General features: G+C 41.5%; 1 protein-coding gene across 7 annotated transcripts in view; it reads right to left on the minus strand.

Annotated features, from left to right (window-relative positions):
- Positions 1 to 23,801, minus strand: part of TBC1D31 (TBC1 domain family member 31) — a 70,309-nt gene that overhangs the window by 38,255 nt on the left and 8,253 nt on the right. For 5 of the 7 annotated variants that reach the window (XM_044245009.1, XM_044245008.1, XM_044245012.1 and 2 more), the window contains 5 exons: positions 20,142 to 20,320; positions 12,826 to 12,977; positions 8,929 to 9,088; positions 6,329 to 6,529; positions 137 to 313 (listed from right to left, as the gene is read on the minus strand). In XM_044245009.1, coding sequence (XP_044100944.1) covers positions 137 to 313; positions 6,329 to 6,529; positions 8,929 to 9,088; positions 12,826 to 12,977; positions 20,142 to 20,320 — 869 coding nt within the window. Of the gene's footprint in view, positions 1 to 136; positions 314 to 6,328; positions 6,530 to 8,928; positions 9,089 to 12,825; positions 12,978 to 19,072; positions 19,137 to 20,141; positions 20,539 to 23,801 lie in introns of those variants that run through there. The other 2 variants (XM_044245013.1, XM_044245014.1) reach the window with 2 other exon arrangements.

Here is a 23,801-nt window from a genome sequence, read left to right on the forward strand (position 1 = left end):
TCCTTTCAGTTACAACTTTCTTCTCTTCGTATCTTTCCTTTAACTTCTAAGAGAGGGACACGTGATGATGGCCTAAGGTATCTTGTCCACAGCAGAGTCTATGACAAACATAAGTGTAATTATACTATATTCTTACCTCTTTATTTTCAAAACTACCAGCCAGGTCTTGCTTCAGGACTCTGGTTTGCATTCTGTTTTCCCTTGATTTTGCCGGCCGCTGGACCCTTCCCGTTGTTACTTTCATCTTAAGGTCCCCGGAATTCAGTTTACGCTTGGGCACATCTTCAATCACTTTTACTAAAGGAGGAGGTGGCTAAAAAGGGGAAAAAAAAAAATAAAATCTAGTGGTTATCCTTGGAAAACAGACCTGTCCATGCAGGATTTGCAGAAGTTGTTGTGACCAGTTTCATCATGTGCCTGAACATGCATCAGTATTCTTCAAGCAAAAAGTGTCCATAAAATATCCAAGAATGTTCCCTTGTTGTTAAATCAAAACAAATTTCTGCCAAATTCCTTTGATGAACACAATTAAGATACATGATTAACAGCAACACAAAATTTATCCCTTGAAAGCTGGCCTTAAATCATAGTATATCAATCTATTTTTTTAAAAGATGTTTTATTTGAGAGAGCAAGCATGAGAGAGAGCAAGTGAGCGTGTGCAGGGCGGGAGGGAGGCAGAGGCAGAGGGAGAAGCAGACTCCCCAGTGAGCGGAGAGCCCGATGTGAGACTCGATCCCAGGACCCCAGGGTTTCACGACCTTCTCGACCTGAGCCAAAGGCAGATGCCACCCAAACACCCCTAATCCATTTTTTTTTTTTACATTTGCATGATAAAGTTAGTTGTAGTAATCGGCAGAGAAGGCACAGTTGGACATAGGGCCCTCCTAGAATGGGGAGAGAAGCGTCCTAGTATTCTTCGGTCTCAAGTGAACTTCTTTGAGGGAGTTGTCAGACGACATTCCTCTAGAGGCGTGGGACGCCTGCCTCTCTGTCCCTGACTCCACGGAGAAGGCTGTTAGTCCCCTACGGCATCAACAGCTTAACGAGAAATTTGGACAGCACCTCTCATTTTTATGGGAAAATAACAAGAAAATTAACCCCAACAATTTACTTAAGGGAAAATGATTCACTAGCACATTTTCTCTATGAATAATACCACTTTGAAACCAAAAGATCTGTGTTCAAAGGAAATGAGCAGATAAGGTAACCCAGGCTTCCTGAGTTCTAAATATTATGAAAGTACAATGACTTTCACAGACCATTTAAATGTTTGAGGCCATTATTCTAGAAGTTTTCTTAGTAATTAGCCCAGACCCAAATCAAAGACAAGGTGGATGTGTGATTTTTAAAAGATTTTTCTGGAAGCCAAAGTGCCTATTCCTTTCATATGAAAACAGAGAAGAACAACCCAGGGAAGATACCGTATGTCCAAGTGACACATTAGATTTCAAAAAAACACACGTTAGACACAGTACCTTGCATTCACATTGTCATGAAAGCCAGACAGTGATCTTCCAGGATAATGTCTAATGAAAATGAATAACCACTCCTCGGGAAAGCTCTTTGAAAAGGATACCAAACTTTTTGACCTCCTCCCCTCATACTCCCAGAAGAAAAAAGTAGAACAAAGCAAACATCTTGACCCTTTTTTATAACATAGACGACTAAAAGACTACTTTGAGGTTTCAAAGACTTTTCTCATGTTAACTTCAGGGGTTTAGGACTTCTGCTTTTGAAACGTGCAGCCTACTGTCTGAGTCCAAAAATGTCTAACCTGGGGCGCCTGGGTGGCTCAGTCGGGTTACGCAGCTGACTTCAGCTCAGGTCATGATCTCAGGGTCCTGGGATCGAGCTCTGTGTCAGGTTCCATGCTCGGTGGGGAGTCTCCCTCTCCCTCTGCCCCCTGCAATGCCTGCCCCCCCCCCCGCCGCTCATGCTCACTAGCTCTCTCGTGCTTTCTCTCAAATAAATAAAATCTTTTTTTGAAAGATTTTATTTATTTATTTGACAGAGATCACAAGTAGGCAGAGAGGCAGGTAGAGAGAGAGGCGGGGGAAAGCAGGCTCCCTGCTGAGCAGAGAGCCCAATGCAGGGTTCGATCCCAGGACCCTGAGATCATGACCTGAGCTGAAGGCAGAGGCTCAACCCACTGAGCCACCCAGGTGCCCCTCAGATAAATAAAATCTTAAAAAAAAAGTCTTCCCTTATTGCCATGATGAATAGATAACACTGTAAAATGTAAACAGTAGGTAATGTGATAATATACATGGCATAGATACTAAATTTTTGCTTTGAAATTACTATAAAAAGCATTTAAAGTTGTAACTGTTTTTTATTCTTTTTAAAATTTATTTGACAGAGAGAGACAATGTGAGCTAGAACAGGTAGGCAGAGCAGAAGGCAGAGAGGGAGAAGCAGACTCCCTGCCGAGCAGAGAGCCCGATGTGGGACTCAATCTCAGGACCCCGGGATCACGATACCTGAGGTAAAGACAGATGCTTAACCAACTGAGCCACCAAGTGCCCACAGTTGTAACCGTTTCTATAAGGATTTTTTTTTTCAAGGTTTTATTTATTTATTTGACAGAGAGAGGAATCACAAGTAGGCAGAGAGGCAGGCAGAGAGAGAGGAGGAAGCAGGCTCCCCATTGAACAGGGAGCCTGATGCAGGGCTCGATCCCTGAGATAATGACCTGAGCAGAAGGCAGAGGTTTAACCTTAGAGGCTTAACCCACTGAGCCACTCAGATGCCCCTCAATAAGGTTTTTTAAATAGTGTTTTTCTCAGAGATATTGTCCTTTAGTCACATCAACAACAACAAAAAAAAATACACAACAACTCAAGGATAATGGAAAATAAAACAATAGCTCTGGTCAAAAAAAAAAAAAAAGTATGATTGCCACCTAGTCTATGATTAATTTTTCAATTCTTTAATTTCATCTATGAAATACAATTAAAACTGGTCTGACTTCTGAATATTGCCCACTTTTAATATCCTTGAATTATCTTCTAAACTCAACCCTTTCCTCCAAATCTTTACTAAAATTTTTATTCTAGGGGGGTCTGCGTGGCTCGCTTGGTTGAGCATCTGCCTTCGGCTCAGATCATGATCCCGGAGTCCTGGGATCGAGCCCTGCTTGGCGGAGAGCCTGCTTCTCCCTCTCCCTCTGCGTACTTGGGCTCTCTCTCTCTGCCAATTAAATAAAAAGAAAATTTCTTTTCTATTCTAGTGCCACATCTTTTTTTCTTGACTTCCACGTGCTTCCACGAAATACAGTCTCCCAAAAGTTAGGGCCTAAGATATGACCTGCATAGCCATACCTTAGTAGTGTTAAAACTTCAATACGTAAGTAGGAATTAGCTTGCTAATTATTAGCACAACACCAGTAATTCTCCAATTACCAAAAAACAGACCTTGAAGGAATGGGACATGGGTCAGTTTTGTAGAAACTACAGACCAAGCCTCCTTGTAAGCCTGCAAAAGTCAGAAAAACACTGACGGTGCTGGGAATGTGTACAAAAGCACAAGAAACCCCTCAGATTGTTTTTCAGAGTCCATAGTCTCTCATGGTTCACCTCCCCTTCCAATTTACCCAAATTCCCTTCTCCTCTCTAACGCCCCTTGTCCTCCATGCTATTTGGTTTGAAGTGGCGGGGGGGTGGGAGGTTGGGGTACCAGGTGTTGGGTGTTATAGAGGGCATGGCTTGCATGGAGCACTGGGTGTGGTGAAAAAAAAAGAATAATGTTTTTCTGAAAATAAATAAATTGGAAAAAAAAAAAAGGAAAAGAAAAAAGGATTATCCTACTTCCCTTATATGCTAGCTTTTCTGGTCAGTATGATGTTAATTTGCTTAACAAACAGCAGAGAGGAAGTCACTGACCTACTCTCTGGTTTTTCCCAGGTCTCTTTGCCCACATCTATTAATACCCTGTACCTAGCTCCTGCAAAATTCAGCTAAGCTGAAAACCCTCCTTAAGAGCCAACAATATGTCATTATAATTGTCAATGTTTACGCGAACAGTAGAGGCTGATTCCATATGGTTAAAGAAAATGTAGGCAATGCGCACACACACACATTGTAGATGCTCCGTATTCACCGCAGTCCTGTCCTGTAAAGAAGCTGCAAGTACCGAGTTCGTGATACTGAATCACCGCTCCTGGGGGAAATACCGCTCGGCCCTGGGAGACAGAGATCACAGCATTTCTGTCTACCGATCAACATAGAACTTTGTCCAGCATCTGTCTGTGTTCAAAGACCGTTGCTGCACACACATGGTTGACTCGTGAGCACCAAACTCACGCCCACAGCACTATTAGTGTGCGCGGACTGAGCTTCCGCACTGTAACCTTCCTGCGCTTAAGGTGTCAGTGATGTGGGCGGGGGCGGTGGGGGGGCATTTAAAGAGCAAAAGCAAAGACAAAAAGCACAGACATGGGAAAAATGTGACAGTAAACAGACCGGGGAAAGGACACTCATTTGCAGAATGAGAGCGGAAATAAGAAGGCCGAGCGCAGCCAGGCGTGACCGGTGCAGAGGAGCTCAGCCCCTCCGGGCTCCGGGGCTCGGCTGGTGTGAACGCCTGTCAGTGTGTGCTGAGTACTGCCCCGGGTCACAAGTGCATTTTTACCAGGAGGCGAATCCACAGTTACAGAATCCACAAAGATTGAGCATGGACTCTCTATGTTTACAAACACAGGGAAAAAGCCTGGGAAAATATACACCCCAAAATCATCTGAGAAAGGAGGGACTGAGTGATTCTCATCTCTTTGCTTATCTGTTATCTTTTTGATTTTTTTTCTGCCTCAACATTATTACTTGTCTAATTAAAAAAACAAAAAACAAAAAAAAGATAAAGAGGATAAGAAGGAGCACACACATAGCAAAAAGACTCTGTCATTTGAAGAACCGAACACAGGGCCCAGCTGATGACTAGCTGTGTGATGAGGCTGAGGCTCGAGCTTCTTCGTCCATAAAAGGAAATGGTCACGGGGCGCCTGGGTGGCTCAGTGGGTTAAAGCCTCTGCCTTCGGCTCAGTTTATGATTTCAGGGTCCAGGGATCGAGCCCCGCATCAGGCTCTCTGCTCAGCGGGGAGCCTGCTTCCTCCTCTCTCTCTGCCGCCTGCCTACTTCTCTGTCAAATAAATAAATAAAGTCTTTAAAAAAAAATAAGGAAATGGTCAGACCAGGTGCTCAGCAAAGTTCCTGACTCCGGACCCCGCAAGGCTGCACACAGACCATGAGACTAGGCAACAAGCTGGGGAGATTATAGATAACCATAAAGGAGAAGTGGGAAGTAGACTTGAGGTGAAATGACCACTGCCGCAGAGGGAGAAATGAGAATGGACTCTATGGGGGGACATGAGGGAAACTACAAGTCTGGGGAAGTAAGTTAGACAGCAGAGTAGGCAAGATTAGAGAAGACTCTGTCAGGCCTTCGAGTGTGGATTTCAAGTATCAGGTGAAAGGAAGGAAGCTGCTTAGAAACGATGACGACAGAATCTTCTGGAGCCGTGCTATATAAAATGTGGACTGATGGGCAGAGGCAGGCCCCAAGGGCTCCGAGTTTTGGTATTTTGGATTAAATTACTGTGAACGCAAGAGTTGTTAGTCAGTATAAATACAGGGATGGTTAACGTGGAGAGGGACAACAGGCTGCATTTATATAGGTATCATTTCAAATTTAAGAATTACGACTTAATATTGGCTAGATCTAAAGATATAAGGAAACAGTCCTCGTGCGCCAAGATTTCTAGCCTGTAAGATTGGAAGAAAGACTGGGACAGAAATGAAGAGACCGGGATTGAAGATGTCTTCTGGGAAGGAGATCATGAGAGGCACGCTGAACGGGACGGGGGCCCACACAGATGCCTATGAAGACGGCAGCAAGTTAAGGAGCACAGAGCTGAGCGAAGTGTGGACGGGCCTGGCTGGCTCAGGAGGTAGAGCCTGTGAATCTTAATCTTGGGGTTGTAAGGGACATGCGGCTTTGGGAGGAAGAGGGGAAAAAAAACCAACACCAGATGTATGGATAAGGTCCAAGGAATTTAGAAAATCATGGCATAAAAATTTTATTTGTTTGTTTTTAAGATTTTATTTATCTGAGAGAAAGAAAGGAAGGGAAAGCACCAAGGGAGAAGCAGGCTCCCCACTGAGCAGGGAGCCCGATGCAGGGCTCTATCCCAGGACCCCAGGATCGTGACCTGAGCCGAAGACTGACGCTTAACCGACTGAGCCACCCAGGCACACCAAGATTTTATTTTTGATGATACAGCATTTAAATCTTAAAAAAAAAAATTGTGATGTCCTTTACTTGATCACATACCTTATTTATTTCCTGGGTTAGAGCTTGAACTGAGTATATGTTCAGACTTCCGTTTTCCATAATGGATGCAATGTACCGTCCATGTGGGCTAATTACTGATGAACTAATTCCTTCATCAAGACTCCCAATTTCAAAGAGAAGTTTACAAGTCTGTGTATTGATGAATCTCATTATACCATCTTGACTTAGCACTCCAAGAACCTAAGGGTAAAGAGAAACAATATATGAGTTCCAAAAACACATTTAAAAAGTCAAAGGTCTCAGATGTTAACTAGAGTTACTACGTGATCATTATACAATGTGTACAAATAGCAAATCATTATGAACCTAATGTTTTATGTCAATTATACAATTAAAAGCAGTCAACTCCCTAACATGAAACTACACATACTTACATGTACATATGTGTATATAGTTATATATGGGCTTGTTTTTTTCTTTTTTTGAGGGGAGGAGAGTCAGAGATTATACTGGTAAAGAGCTGTTACATATTTCAAAATTCCTAATTAAGGCTCATGTAGATTTGCCCCTTTTAGGTCCAGATAAGCCTGGCTCTGACCAGAAGCAGCAAGGTGTCCATCCCAGGAGACTGGGGCAGGAAGCATCCATACCAGACCCTTCAGAGGAATACGGATGATTAGACAGTCCTTCACTTTGACCTCCGCTCTGGCTGTCAGAGGCAAGGAGGGAGGAGGGTTTTCCTTCACCAGCCCCACAGCTTGATCAGAACGAGCACGGGTCCTGCTGTGTCGCCAGAAACCTGACTCTGGCAGGTGTAACAGGGAATAGAGAAAGCAAGCCTGTGGGCTGCAAGGACGGGGACCGGGAAACTGGTTTTTAAAGGGGGGAAAACTTAGTTTTAACTCACGTAATTTGAAAAATTAAAAATAAGTACTAAAAAAGTTTAAGTCAATACACAGTAGAGCCCTCTACTGGCTTGTCCACGCCCGGCTTCTCCGCCCACCACGGGCTGCACGGAGATGCTGACGTCACCTGCTACCTGAGAGGCGACAGTCTGGAAGTGGCTGGAAGCAGTCTGAAGGCGGCAATCTCTTCTGTCGGGTCAGGCTGGCAGAAACCCCCCCATTCATAGTTGATACAACCTTTCTAGAGGGCAATTTGGCAAGATCCTCAAAATGACAGACGCACATCACCTTGACCCTACTGTTTCAGTTCTGGGTGAAATGGGGTGTGTGAAATGGTACATGTAAAAAGTTATTCAGCGCACCATTATTTGTTTGTTTTTTAAGATTTTATTTATTTGAGAGAAAGAGAACAAGACAGCATGGGGAGGGGCAGAGGCAGACTCCTTGGTGAGTATGGAGCCCAACGCAGGGCTCAATCTGGGGCTCGATCCCAGGACCCTGAGATCATGATCTGAGCCCAAGGCAGAACACTTCACTGACTGAGCCACCAGGACACCCCTCAGTGCACCATTATTTGTAATAAAGAAGAACTAAAAACAGGCTAACTAACAGGAAGAACTAATAAAACACTGGTTAAAAAACTATGAAATACTATAGAGATGTTAAAAAAAAAGAAATTCTGTACTGATACAGAACAATCTTCAAGGTCAATTAAGTGAAGAAAAGCAAAAAAAAAAGTGAAGAAATGCAAGGCGCAAAGCTGCATAAAAAAGTGGGAGAAAGACTGGACTTAGAACAACAGAGGTTATGGAGAGTGAGTAACTGGGCAAAAGGGAGAGAAGAATAAGAGATTTCACATCATTGTCTTATTTTTTAATGTTTTTTATATATATATAATTTTATCTTTTATGTTTTCACTGTCTTTTTATTTTATTTTATTTTTTTAATGTTTTTATGTTGTGAATGCTTGCCTATCCAAAAACCTTATGTTAGGAGTACTTGGCCAGCTTAGTTGGCAGACCACGCGACTCCTGATGTCAGGGTCATGAGTTATATATAACTTGTTAGAGTACAAGACTCAAAACAGTCGAATTATGATAAGAAAGCTAAAGTCTGACTATTCAACTATTAAAAAGAAAAATGGTGTGAGGGCGCCTGGTTGATTCAGTTCATAGAGAATGTGACTCTGGTCTCAGTGCCATGAGTTTAAGCCCATGTTGGGTGTGGAGTCTACTTTTAAAAAGGAATAAAATGAAATAAAATACATAAGCAAAGAAAATTTTTACAAAATGTTGTGTGTGGTGGGGGTACTCTATAAACTAAGGCAAGTTTCAAAGAAAACATGTTTCACAAAACTGAGGTACAGTTATGGTAGATCAAACAGTACAACAAAAAGAAAAATTTTAATTCTACTCCCCCCCTTTAATCCTTACAATTAATAGGAATGTTGACAAATCACTTCATGTTTCTAAGTTTTAATGTCAGTCCACGTAATGGTGCAAATAAAAAACAACATGCTAAAGCACCCTGTAAACCATAAAGCCTGAAACAAAGTTAGAGCACACTGATTTTAGAAAAAGGGTAAATTGTCAGTAATACACAGAAGCTAATATTGTAGATTTTTTTCAATTTTAGACTCCACATAATATTAGCAATTTCAAGTCCTTATAACAATCACGGAACAAGAGCAAAAAGTTCAGAAATTGTGTAGTGTCCTACCTTTATATTACTAACCTGATTAGAACCAGCATCAAAACTATCGGGGAGAAATTCGAGGTGGCGGATGGCTCGGACTTTAGTCGGCATCTGAATAATTCTGAACAGCTGTTTAGCGTCCAAGCACCACAAGTGAAGGTGATTTGACTTCCCTCCGGCCGCCAGGATGCGACCATCTCTGTGGAACAAAAGGTGAGGAAGTATGACCACGTGGACTGTTGCCAGCAGCGAGGTCCAACATGACCCAGCGGGATCCAAATGTTCTCTCGCCGCGCTGCCCGACGTGCTCACTATGGCCACATGTGACTGAGAACCTGAAATGTGCCTAATGCTTCTGAGGAAATAAATTAATTTCATTTTTTACTCAACAGTCCCATGCAAACAGTGGCTACAATATAGGAAAGCTCAGGTTTACGGCCTGTGTATTTTTTACCTATTGTACTAAGATACCAGCTTAACAAATGCTTGTTTGATGACTTCACTGAGGATTTCTGAGTAACATTTATCTTTTACAACAAAATCCCGAAGTCATTACCACTCCCCAACTTCCTCTACTTCACACAGGACTAAACTGAGTTGGTACCGCACTGCTACATGAAAACCCAAAAAGCCCCAACTTTTTCTCTTCCTGCTCAAACCAAGCTGCTTCTTCAAGGCACAAAAATAACACGCTGCACTAACTCGCGACGCTGCTGCTCATTTATTCATCAAGGACTTGCAAAGCCTCTACTGCAAGGCAGGTGTTGTCAGGCACCAGGGACACAATGGGAACAAGGCAGGCGGGATCCCGGCTCTTGTGGGATTTTCAGTCTAGAGGAAGGGAAGGAAGCAAATAGACGCACTTGATCTCAGCTGACGATAAGTTCTATAAAGAACTATAAAATGAGATGGGAGTTACAGGGTTGGGAAAGGAGGAAGGTCTACTCCCTAAAAAATGTGAGTGAGCCAGTTACGGGATGATCTGGAGGAAGAATCCCATGCTGGTCGGTATTCCAGACTGGTCGATGTGTGGCTGTTGAGAAAGGAATAAGGTTAGCCACCTAAGGAAGACAGAGAAGTCACGTTCAATCGTGGCCAGAATCGTGTTAAAGGGAAAGAAAATAGGAGGAAACCGAGGAAAACCGAGGCCAGATGGCAGAGGCCTCAGGGATATTATGGGGAGTTTGGATTTTATTCTGACTATAAGGTAAAGACTTTTCAGGGAGTTCAATAGGGAAGTGACATGATTCAACTTAGGACTTAAAAAAAGACCACTCTAGGGCACCTGGGTGGCTCAGTTGATTGAGCAACTGCCTTCGGCTCAGGTCATGGTCCTGGAGTCCCGGGATCGAGTCCCGCATCGGGCTCCCAGCTCCATGGGGAGTCTGCTTCTCCCTCTGACCGTCTCGCCTCTCATGCTCTCTCACTGTCTCTCTCTCAAATAAATAAATAAAATCTTTAAAAAAAAAAAAAAAAGACCACTCTATCAGGGCATCTGGGTGGCTCAGTCAGTTAAGCGTCTGCCTTTGGCTGAGGTCATGATCCCAGGGTCCTGGGATAGAGCCCTGCATTGGGCTCCCTGCTCAGCAGGAAGCCTGGTTCCCCCTTTCCTCCCCGCTTGTGCTCTATCTCTCTCTCAAAATAAATAAATAAACAAAACAAAAAAAAAAAGAAAAGAAAAGAAAAGGAAGGGAAAAGAAATTTAAAACAAGGAGACCAAATAAGGCGACTATTATAGGAGTCTGAAAGAGGCCAGGGTAGTTGGAGGAGGGTAATAGCTGTGACAACGCACAGGTCAGACCAAGTCAAGATATCACTTGGTGGAACTGATGGAATTTATTCATGACTTCGAAGATGGGGAGAGGAAAATAAGGAAATAACATGTATTTTCTAGCTCTTTCCACTGAAAAGGCCAAGGACAGTGACCAGATCAGTCACACAAGGAGTACCCCTAGCATCCAGGTTGGGTTTTGAAATATCATCACCCACTAAAACAAATCCAGGTGCTTTAGAAAAATGGCCGATTCCAGGTTTGGGATAGAAAATGTGTAAGATAAGCCTGGAACACATCTCGTCAGATGAGAAAGAATGAGAGCTTTCAAAACAGACAACTGAGGTTGTATCAAAGGGTTTTCAGAGCCAACTTGAAAGAATTCCAGTGGTCAAAGGGAAGAGAACGGGAGCATTACTAAGAATAATGTTAATAGAGTAAATCACTTTGACTATGATTAAATCCATTCATTCACAAAGATTAAAGACAAAGCCCTCATTGGCCACCTCTGAAAGATGCCAATAAACCAATTTATTATTTTTCATAAAGAAATCAGACAGTCAAAGTCAGTCCGACTCTTGATCTCAGGGTCATGAGATTGAGCCCCATACTGGGCTCCACTAAAAAAAAAATTGGGGAGGGTATGTGCTTTGGTGAGTGCTGTGAAGTGTGTAAACCTGGCGAGTCACAGACCTGTAGCCCTGGGGATAAAAATATATGTTTATAAAAAATTTAAAAATTTAAAAAAAATTGTTTTTTTTTCTTTTAAAGACGGGGAAAGCAAGCATTTATCCTGACTTTCCTTTGCAGCTATAAAATAACCAAAGAGTGGACGAGAGGAAGTTCCTCTCTACAGAAGGTTTCTGGTAAATAAGCGAAGAAGGAATGGCAGAATTAGCCTGGCACCATTTTGCTAACCTTTAAGGCAATACTGGTTCTAGGTCATGATCATCGATGGCCACTAGTCACTAACATCGCGAAAGAAGTGTTCTTCTGATGAAAGTATGCAAACCATTATCATTATCATGTCTTCCTGACCCCAAATCAAGCCTGAATCAGACCAAGCCTCCAATTTACAGGAAATATAGGTGTGACCAGTATACCGGAAATACAGACAAGACAGGATCATATTAAACACTAACACAGGGATACAAAAAGCAAAACCTAAAATATAGAGAGTGCTATAGGACAAAAGACCAGTTCCTTAACAAGCAAATAGCAAGGAAAACCTTAGAAAAGGGATATATCATCCAAGACACTATGTGAAACTTGTTTGGTTCCTGATTTGAACAGACTGTTATATGACAATATTAAGAAATTATTCATTTTTTAAAAGTGTGATAAATGGGCTAACTAACTGGAGTTTAAATAAAAACTTGGGGAAAAAAAGTGACAATAGTACTATGGTTATGTTCCAAAAAGGACCCTTTCTTTACAGATACACACTGAAATATTTATGGATGAAATGATATTGCTTGGGTTTTGTTTTAAGTTAATGCAGTAGGCAGTAGGAGGTAGTAACAGGTTGAGTTATAGATAAAATAAAAACGGCTATAAGTTATTACAGCTACTGAGAATGCTACAATTAGGGTTTCCTGTATTCTTCTATTTTTATGCACATTTGAAATTTGCCACAGTAAGTTAAAAAGTTCTACAGAACGTATATAAGTTCGAAGGAATATTTTCTCACATGATGATAAGATAATGAAAACAGAATGAAAATTCGTTAAATTTTCCTAGAAGCTAGATTTCTTAAAAATTCTGTGTTTTAAAAATGTACATTTGGATCAGAGAGGGATACAAACGGTAAGACACTCTTAACTCTAGGAAACAAAGTAAGGGTTACTGGAGGGGAGGTGGGGAGGGAGGGGGTAACTGGGTGACAGGCATCAAGGAGGACACAGGACAGAATGAGCACAGGGTGTCATACACAACTGATGAATCACTGAGCTCTCTCTGAAACTAGTGATACACTACACGTTAATCAACTGAATTTAAATAAAATAACATTTTTTTTTTTTAAATTTACATCTAGGGTACCTGGCTGGCTCAGTCCAGAGAGATGTACAACTCTTGATCTCAGGGTCATGAGTTTGAACCCCATGATGGGTAGAGGGATTACGTAAAAAAAATAAAGTTAAACAAAAAAGTGAAATGCACCTTACCTGGTCACGGCAAATACTTTGTATAATATACTAGAGCTTTCAGGTGGAGCTGGCAACTGGTATCTGCAAGAAAGAGTATCACATTCCCAGGCGAAGATGGAGTTATCCTTAAAACAGCTGAGGATGGTATTACTTAATGGCAAAAAGAATACCTAAAGAGGAAGAAAAACAGTTCTTGTTCATGTAGCCCACAGCTCTCTTTACATTTAAAATTATACAAGTTGTTGATCTTTAGTTTGAAAAATTACTTTTTCTTAAACTCAAAAAAATATACATTTATGACATAGGACAGGATAACACTGAAATCTCGTATACTATTATAAAACTGAAAGGAAAAGGTAAAACGCTTTAAATAAAAAAATCGGGGACTAAATTGACTAGGCAGTTCATAAAATACAAAGTAACAATTTAAAAATATTTGCCCTTATAAAAGTTTCAAGTGAAAATAACACTATGTGTATCAAATTGACTTTAAAAATAACATAAACACATAAACAAGCTAGACATACAGTAACATGTGAACTCTGTTCATGTACTACGTACTACTATAAACATGACAAGAAATAGGAACTACTCATAAAGATTACATATTAAATGCTGCTGAGAGTAGAGGAAACGGGCACTGTCCGACCAGGATGCTGGTAATAAAAACTGATTACAGACACCACATGACCTATCTCACTCAACAGCCTTGAAAATACGTATCTCTTCTGAACCAATCAGTGTGTTTCTAAGAGCTAATCCTTTGGAAGAAAAAATCAACAAGGTGCTTTGAGATAAATGTATACAAATGTTTGCTGAGCATTATTTATAAAAGTAAAAAGTTGAGGGGCGCCTGGGTGGCTCAGTGGGTTAAAGCCTCTGCCTTGGGCTCAGGTCATGATCCCAGGGTCCTGGGATCAAGCCCTGCATCGCATCGCATCGGGCTCTCCGCTCAGCGGGGAGCCTCCCTCCCCAACTCTCTCTGCCTGCTTGTGATCTCTGTCAAATAAATAAATAAAATCTTAAAAAAAATTTTTTTTTTTAAAGTAAAAAGTTGAAAACAAAACCATGATGTTTTGTTAAGGGACTCAACTTATTTCATGGACAATTACGACTAAGCTTGTAGCAAAGTTGGAAATACTTATTTTACTCTAATTTCTGTGTTTCTATTATATACGCTCTGAATAATGCTGCCTTTTTTTTTTTTAAGATTTTATTTATTTATTTGATAGAGAGAGATCACAAGCAGGCAGAGAGAGAGGAGGAAGCAGGCTCCCTGCCGAGCAGAGAGCCCGGATGCGGGACTCGATCCCAGGACTCTGAGTTCATGACCTGAGCTGAAGGCAGCGGCTTAACCCGCTGAGCCACCCAGGCGCCCCATGCTGCCTTTTGATGATACAAAATTTTAGTTAAAATTCATCATTTCTCATGAGAATGTTGATGGCCTCTAATACGATTTTGTGTGTCATTTGTGTAAAGCATACAAAGGGAGGGAGGGAAAAGAAAAGAAGGAAAGAAAATGGAAGAAACCTATGCCCGAAGAACATATTCCTGCCCATCACCTCAAAATGGTCTTCTCGCATAGCCTGGGACATCTCACGGGGTCGATCCTTACTTGCATCTCTAGCTCTTTATTTTTTGACTCCCAGCTGGAATAGCCTTCTTACTGGCATTATAGCTTATTATAATACTTTATATTGGAATATATTTTGTCCTTGTTTCTGCTGGTCTGTCTTTATAAGCTTTATTATTCTTTTAAGAATATATGACTTGGTTTCGTATTAGAGTGGAACAGGGACTCACCCCGGAGGCAGAACACCTTGAACAATCTGTAGCCTCGCATTCTGACCCCTGACTGGTCGCCCACCTTCACCATTTCCTAGTGTCCGAAGGAGGCCCGCCTTCTCTGAAATGCTACATTCTTCAGGAATGAGGTGCGCAACGTTTCGAACACTGGAGTTTCTCCTGAGTATTTAGTCTGGAGGCTGTCATCATAGTGATGACAGGGAGCAGACCCAAAACGACTGTCTGGGGGAAAGCAGGCTCAACACCAAATCGCCCGTGGCTTCCGCCAGCATCGCAAACATGATGAATTCATAAGGCACCTAAATGCAATACTTCTGCAACCTTGCATCTAATTTGTGTCGTCACCCAGTCTATTATATATATGCAGTTAAGAAATGATTCTAATAATTAATGTTATTACTATATTACTATCAAAATTTCAGAGGATTAAAACCCGTAATTTTTTTAATGGTTTTTCCCCCCCCTTAGAGGTGGACTGAGGGGCAGAGGGAGGGAGACAGAAAATCTTCAGCAGGCTCCACGTCCAGCACGGGCCTGACACAGCACCAACTGATACTATATATATCAGGTGCCCCAAGAAACCTACAAATTTTATAATGACAGTTGAAGGTTTTATCATGAACTATTTTTCTCATATGCATGTAACAGTATCTCTTAAAATAATAGTGCTAAAAAAAAACCCCACAACCCATACATACACACACACATGATGCACTATGGGACTTACCGGTTAATTAAAACAATCTACTCAGTGTTAATGCTAATAAGACAAAATAAAAAACGCTAATTCGACTGCTGTCCTTGCCTGATTCAACCCCCACTTTTGTCCTTGGCTCACTTTGTCAAAGACTATCTCTGGTAGATGGTTTGCCAACAGGTTCAGGAAGATTTATGACAGCCCTTATTGAAAGAATATGAAATAAACACATTGTGATCTATAATTATTGCACTGAAATGCTGTTTGAAAGCCGACATCAAAAAAAGTGACTTAAGATTTTTATTACAATTAGCAATATTTTTCTAAAAAAGTAATAAAGTTTATTCCTACTGGGAGAAGCCAAAGCTTAAAAATTAATGAACACCAACTGCTATTTTAGGGGAAGAGCTGTGATAGATTATTGCCTACATGATTATTCATTACTAGATTTGTGATTTTAATTGCCAGATTTTAATGATTATAAAATTGTTCCTAATGAATCATGTCATTATTCAGATAGTGTTATCTCTTGACAATCATAAAAAGCTTAGAAAAAACTTGGAAAGCACTAACAAAATACACTTTTTGGAGGGTTGGGTAAAAGGTTTTCCTCATAAAATATGAAAGTCCTACACTTTCCAACTCACTTGTGAGAATTAGGTGAACTCTTTCCAAAGTTGAGAGTTCAGTACAATAATAAAGAGCAAGCTAAACCAAATACACAATTCAGTGGAAATTTAGTGAGCGCCCACTGTATACAGAGACTAAATTCAGTAACATGTTCTTTGTTAAACATTTCCTCATATCCATCACAACCTTTTCCAATACATACTGAACCACAGTAATCAGAAACCTTAGGATTTATTAAAAAAATCCCAAAGTAAATATTTAATTTAAATATTCTACCTCCAACATCAACAAAATGATCAAAATTTATTAATAGGAAGAGGTGTAATCGGCTTACCCGAGAGGCAGTACAGAACAATAGAGTGACTCTGGAATAAGGCTTAGATTCAAACCACACGTCTTTGGTGAGCTCTGCGACACTGGGCACATTACTTAATGCTTCTGAACTGCAGATTCCCCATTTGTAAAATGAGAATAGCAACTACTTTTAGGATTATTTAAGTTTAAAAATAACCAAACACTGTTAGTTATATAGTAAAACTCAACAACTGGTACCTATTGTTACTGGTATTGATTATTCCCATAATAGGGGACAAAAACCACTGGAATGATGTTAAAGTGATAGGTTCTTTAAAAACATTTTGAAATCAGGGGCGCCTGGGTGGCTCCATCGAGGAAGTATCCAAGTCTTGATTTTGGCTCAGGTCATGATCTCAAGATGGTAGAGGGAGCCCCGCGCTGGGCTCTGTGCTCAGTGGAGAGTCTTCCTGAAAATCTCTCTCTCCCTCTGCTTCTGCCCCTCCCCCTGCTGGCGCATGCGTGCGCGCTCCCCCCCCCCAAAATAAATTTTAAAAATCTTTAAAAAAGAAAAGAAAAACATTTTGAAATCAAAGGTCCAAAGTTATTTTTCTGAAACCCTTGGTGTTAGATGTGTATTCCTGAATTCAGAATTATTCCCAATCTGAGAAAGGTAATATGAGGTATGTTCTGGAACAGTATGTAGAACCCCTGGGGAACCCAGAGCAACTCTCCGTTACTCAAATATATGAACATTTCAGCCTCCTGGCGGTTCAGTTCAGGTTTTGCTGCCAGATGAGTTCAGGCAAGATTGGATTTTGCCACGAAGTGAGTTACTTGAAAACTTCCGGGTTTCTGCATGGCTAATGAGACACTGTTCATCTATTTCATGCAGTTCACAAGAGATAGAACAGTTTTCTTACAGCTTTTTGAAGATAACTAACTGCACTGAGATAATCCCGCAGTAGAACCAGATAACAGATGAGAACAACAGACAACATCAAAAGCCGCAGCAGCTGCAGCTGACTTGGTTATAAGCATTTGCTATACCAGAGCAGGTGCTAGGTGCTAGGTGCTAGGTGCTAGGTGCTAGGTACTAGGTACTAGGTACTAGGTGCTCAGTGCTCTGTATAAGCTATCACATCCGGTCCTGGAGTCAAACCTACAGTACCTGCTGCTCCCATCTGCATCCTATACACAAGGTAAATAGCTCGTCGAAAATGCTGAACAGGAATCTACTCAAGACTTTAGACGTAACTTCTGTCTGACAAGAAATGCAAATGAAAGAATAAGTTAAATGACATAATGATGAATAGTTAGACTAATTCAGAATTTGGAGCATTTTCCAGGACAACTAGCTTGGTTGCTCTCAAAATAAATAAATGAATAAATGTCATGGGATAAATGGTAAAAGGCTATTTTATTTTACTTTTAAAGATTTATTTGAGTGGGGGGCACGTGTGGGGAAGGCAGAGGAACAGGGAGACAAGAGAATCTTAGGCAGACTTCCCACTGAGGGTAGAGCCCAACACGGGGCTCGATCTCATCACCTGGAGATCATGACCTGAGCCAAAATCAGGAGTCGGATGCTTAACCAACTGAGCCACCCAGGTGCCCCGGTAGAAGACTATTTTAGATTAAAAGGAGCCATGATAAAAGGAGACTGTGCACAGCATCATTTGTCACCTTGTATCTCTCTCTCTCTCTCTCTCACACACACAAACACACACACAAAGTCACAAAAGTCCTGTTTAAAATATAGAATCGGAAACTGGAATAAAAACAAAGATTTAGTAAACCTTGATAAGAATAAAGTTTAAAAACTTGATAAGAATAATGTTTTACTTTAAGATTAGTTTAAAATTACTCTGTTTTCAACAGAATAAGCCAGGAGTGGCAACAGTCTGGCCCCTTCAGCTCTTGTATAGCCCAGAAGCTAAGAATGGTTTTTACATTTTTAAAATTATTTCATTGTAGGTGGTTATATAAGTACATACATAATATCCTCAACTTTGCTCTTGGTCTGTAAAACCAAGAATATTTATTAGTGGGTCCTTCGAGAAAAAGTTTGCAGGTAATGTACAGACTAAGGTGGTCTATTATTCTAGAACAATATACCTATATGCATACTGCATATTCTACATATGTTTTCTTTATTTTATTCTCATATTGCTAACATTTGGAATCTCATCTTTTAAACTAAGATGTCTAAATGACCAAGCAAGGTTAGAATTGGCAACGATCCAGCATCTAGTCATTTTAACTTCATGGTAAAAAGAACAGATGGTTTTTGTGTCACTGTTTCATAACTCTGTTTCCATTGTGGGTTCAATTCCCAATGTGTTCTTCTTTTGAATTTAGAATTCAATTTAATGCTGAAGCAATTAAAGAAGAAAAGACCTACTAAGGTATTTGGCCTAAACCCCTAAAGAATAAGGTGGCTACAACTTTTATCTCTTTTTAATTATTAAAGGCAATCTAAAGAACTCTGAGATTTCCATGGAGACTACAAAATACATTTCTGGTTGACATGCACTGTTAGCTGTTCACATTAACGACCAAGAAATTAAAAGCAATACCGCATGGACAATATAACCAGAAGCAACAGAATGAATTACACAGGAGACTCAGACGATCCTGAAAACAATATTAGGCTAATCAAATGGAGAAAGCAAAATTAAGCCTTAAAGGCAAAAAAAGTCGTTACTTTTTTAAAAACTGATATATGCATACAAAGGAATAGAGATCAACAATAAAAAGGAATGAACTACGGGTAAGTCCAACACCATGCATGAATCTCAAAACCATCATGCAGAAGGAGAAAAGCTTTACAATTACCATTTCTGACTAGTTCTCTTTGTTTGAAATTTTAGGACAAAACTTATCTACGGTGGAAAGACATCAGCATAGTGCTTCCCTGGATAGGAATAATAGAGAACTTTCTTGAATGATGAAAGTAATAGGTCTGCACAGGTTACAAAAGTGTATGTATTTGACAAAACTTAACAAATGAATACTCAAGATTTGTGCATTTCATCATATATAAATTCCATATCAACAAATACTGAAACTTAGTCAATTAAATTCAGGCTGAAATATTTTTGGGTAAGTATACTGACGTCTGCAATTCACTTTAAAATGAAAAAAGAAGGGATGCCTGGGTAGCTCAGTTGGTTGGGCTGCTGCCTTCGGCTCAGGTTGTGATCCCAGGGTCCTAGGCTCAAGTCCCACATCCAGCTCCTTGCTCGGCAGGGAGCCTGCTTCTCTCTCTGCCTCTGCCTGCCACTCTGCCTGCTTGTGCTCACTCTCTCTGACATATATATAAATAAATAAAATCTTAAAAATAAAAAAAAGAATAAATGGAGGGACAGAAAGATGGATAGATCCAGAATACAGTCTAGGGACACAAGTACAGTAAAAGATAATAAAGGAACATGTTAATGGCAGAATCTAACGGAATATATGGGTTCACTGTGAAATTCTTACAAATCTACTCTGTTTGAATATTTTTTTTTGACAGAGAGGATCACAAGTAGGCAGAGAGGCAGGCAGAGAGACAGAGGGAAGCAGGCTCCCCGCCGAGCAGAGAGCCTGATGCGGGGCTCGATCCCAGGACCCTGAGATCATGCCATGAGCCAAAGGCAGAAGCTTAACCTACTGAGCAACCCAGGTGCCCCTACGTTTGAAATTTTTTTAAGACAAAAAGCTCAGTCAGTTATAAACTGTAGCCACAGGCAACATCTTCATTCCGATGGGCCACTCTGCTTTGCGTGTTATGCGTTATGAGAACACAGCTATGTGTGACAAAGTGAATCACTCATTACTCTTATGTCACCTATAAATCTTACTGACCAAGAAACTAGTCCGAGAAGCACAAAAGACCAAGATGCACCCCACCTCCACTGACCTTTTGGATACCCACAGACTGTCGAATATTCAGCTTTCTTTTCCTCTGAAAGGTATCCAAGTCCCACAGCTGGGCCGTGTCAGAAGAAGTGGTGATGGCGTATCTCCCGGAGGCATGCACGGAGATCGAGAACACGGACGACTCATGTCCTCTCATCCAGCTAACCAGCTCCTTGCTAACTGTGGCAGAAAGTAGAAGTTACACAGGTAGAACACTGTAGCTCGTCCCAGCCCGGATTTGCGGATGGCTGGTGTTTACGAGACACCTGCGCTCACATCTACTAAAGAAAAAGCCAGTAGAGTAAACGCACCACGGAGCACATAACATGCCCGTCACCGACTCGCGAGGTGACGAGGCCAAATGAGAAAGGGCTTAAGAATAGCTTTCAGGGGCGCCTGGGTGGCTCAGTGGGTTAAGCCTCTGCCTTCCGCTCAGGTCATGGTCTCAGGGTCCTGGGATCGAGTCCCGCATCGGGCTCTCTGCTCGGCGGGGAGCCTGCTTCCTCCTCTCTCTGCCTGCCTCTCTGCCTACTTGTGATCTCTCTCTGTCAAATAAATAAATAAAATCTTTATTAAAAAAAAAAAAAAGAACAGCTTTCAGTGGGACAGTATGGAGTCTGGACTTTCCCTTGGGAGGCGTAGTTTTGTGTAGAAGAGCAGCACATCGGGTGTGTATTTTAGACCGAGCGCTTCGAGGACAGGTGGTGGATATACTGGAAAGGAGGCAGAGCTGAGACAACTGATATCTTTGTTGCTGTGATAATCCAGGAAGGAGACAAGGGAGGTCTAGAACTAAAAACGTGACAATGGAGAAAGGAACAAATTTGAGAGCTATGAAGGAGAAATGCAAAGGGCTTTGTGATCAAATATATGTGTTGAAATAAAAGAGGAGAGGGGCGCCTGGGTGGCTCAGTGGGTTAAGCCTCTGCCTTCCGCTCAGGTTATAGAATTTTAAGTGATTTTAAGAGATTTTTAAGTTCTCTTTTCATTTTCCTGTGTTTCCAAATTTGCTGTGGTAGGCAAGTTTTACTTTCATGATCGGAAGTTTTTCCTCCAGAAAGAAGAAACTGGGGAGAATAGTCCGAAAGCAAGATGTAAATCTGGGAAACATTAAGATACAAAGTAGGTCAAAAATGAAAACAGAGGGAATAGAGAGAAGCGAGCAGGAGTTTCCAAACACCAGTCTAAAGTCTGGCATTAGTTAATGATCAATTTTTCATTGGTTTTCAGTGAAATGAGAAAAATAAGGATAATGAAATGAAGCTTAAGTTGAAAGTACTACCTTTTAATCGAGGATTATATCTTTCTAACTTCCTTTATGTTTAAAAAAATCTCATTTCACGAAATGCAGTTCTATTGTTTTTTCCAATGTCATTTAGCAAAATTAAAAATTGACAACCCGTGTGAGTTGTTCCTCTACTTTTTCCTTTTAATTGGGTGAAAAATCCCAAAGTCTAGGGACCACTCAAATAACCCAGGAGGGAGCCTAGTAAGCAGTCGGGAGAGTAGAAGAGAACGTGGAGAGAAGGGTAGGAAACGGAGGCCCTGCCCTGAAGCAGAGTGCTCAATGCTACTGAGAGGCAGAAGGGCAAGTACAAAGAAGGTTTCAACAATCAGAGGTTACTAAGGACCTCAGAGGAGCAGGGAGTGCGGGGAGGAAGAATTCTAGCTCTGAATCTGCTGCTGGAGGCTCCGAAGCCAGGGGCGTTAGCAGTGAAGAGGGAGGTACTCATGGAGTTGGAGACAACAGGAGAAGGAGGGGGCTTCGCTGGAGGGGGAAGGGACTCAACACCCAGAAGAGACGGCGAGAAGATGGACCAGAAAAGAGAGAATCCGAGGGAAGCGATCACAGATGAGTATCAACATTCAGTGTTTTAGAATTTCTGCGGCAGCAGCTTCTGTAACCAAAAACTGGAGGTGGCGGTTTAAAGTCCATTGAGAGAGAACAGGTTGAATCGTTACAGTTCTGCCGACAACTACAGAGCGGAATATTACATGCTGATTTTAAAATGCTGCACGGATTTTTAACGAGGTTAAGAAGATGATTCCACCAAAGAATCTAGAAAGGATGGTCACGTGTTTGTTAGAATGTAAAAGAGGGGGCGCCTCAGGTGCTCAGTGGGTTAAGCGGCTGCCTTCTGCTCAGGTCATGATACTGGAATCCCAGGATCGATCCCCGCATCAGGCTACTTGCTCAGCAGGGCGTCTGCTTCTCCCTCTGACCCTCCCCCTTCTCATGCTCTCTCTCTCGCTCTCGGTCTCTCTCTCTCTCAAATAAATAAATAAAATATTTAAAAGGAAAAAAAAAGGAATGTGAAAGAGGTGGGCGCCTGGGTGGCTCCGTTGGTTAAGCCGCCAACTCTTGGTTTGGGGTCAGGGCCTGACCTCAGGGTTGTGAGATGGAGCCGCCCATCCTGGGCTCTCCGCTCAGCAGGGAGTCTGCCTAAGATCCCCTCTCTCCCCTTCTGTCCCACCCCCTCCCGGTCTGTGCCCGTGCACTTTCTCTTTCAAATAAATAAGTAAATAAATAAATAAAATCTTAAAAAAAAAAAAAGAATGTAAAAAAGGTATATGCAGAAAAACCAGACTGGAAAGATAGGTCCCGACCATAAAAACATGGACCAGTGCATGGGTCCACGCATGGGTCTTTCACGCACGGTGAGAGCAGAACAGCGATGAAGAGAAGGGCCCCCGGAGCTAGGCTTCCAGCTTAGGAATCCTGCTCCCCTGCTTACATGCCGCAGGACCTTGGTCAAGTTACTTCTGTGCCTCAGTCTCCTCATCTGCAAAATGGACATAACACTATCCCCGTCCATGGGTCTTATGACAATTAAAATTAATATGTATAAAGTCACACAACAGTATACCTGACAGAGAGTAAACACTATATAAGTGTTAGACCGCATTACTCTGGTTATTATCTTTCCTTTTAAAGTTTTTTTTTTAAACTTTTAAAACTTTTTTCTAAAGCTTTTAAAACTTTAAGCGCCTGGGTGGCTCAGTCATTAGGCGTCTGCCTTTGGCTCAGGTCGTGATCCCAGGGTCCTGGGATTGAGCCCTGCACCAGGTTCCCTGCTCGATGGGGAGCCTGCTTCTCCCTCTCCCACTCCCTCTGCTTGTGTTCCCTCTCTTGCTCTGTCTCTATCAAATAAATTTAAAAATCTTAAAAAAAAAATTATTTGTTAGAAAGAGAGTGAGAGAGAGCACCCTGAGATCATGACCTGAGCTGACACCAAGAGTCGAACGCTTAAACAACTGTGCCACCAGGCGCCCTGGTTATTATTATCTCTACATATTCTATCAATCACTTCAATCACATGAAAAAACAATACACTTGAGATATCTATTTTCTTAAGAGGTTGTTTTACAGAACTCTAAGTTCTCTAGAACTAGAAGAAGTGATATATCATACATAGGATATATTAAGAAGGTTATTATTCTTGTACCAAAGGACTAAGGAACTGGGGCTTCAAAGAAAGATATGGCTTTTGTCCAGGCTCCTGGGAGGCAATTTCTAAGCCCCCAAAATTCCCCCAGTGACGGGGTGTCCCTGTTACTCATGGCAGTTCCCTCAGGCAAGAGCAGCTGGCTTATCTACGGAGAGAACCTCAAAGTGGGGGCTGCCGCATGGGAAAGGCCAGCCATGGGAGTGACTGGTAGC

Source organism: Neovison vison, chromosome 4 (assembly GCF_020171115.1).
Source record: "Neovison vison isolate M4711 chromosome 4, ASM_NN_V1, whole genome shotgun sequence".
In the NCBI taxonomy this organism is placed as follows: domain Eukaryota; kingdom Metazoa; phylum Chordata; class Mammalia; order Carnivora; family Mustelidae; genus Neogale; species Neogale vison.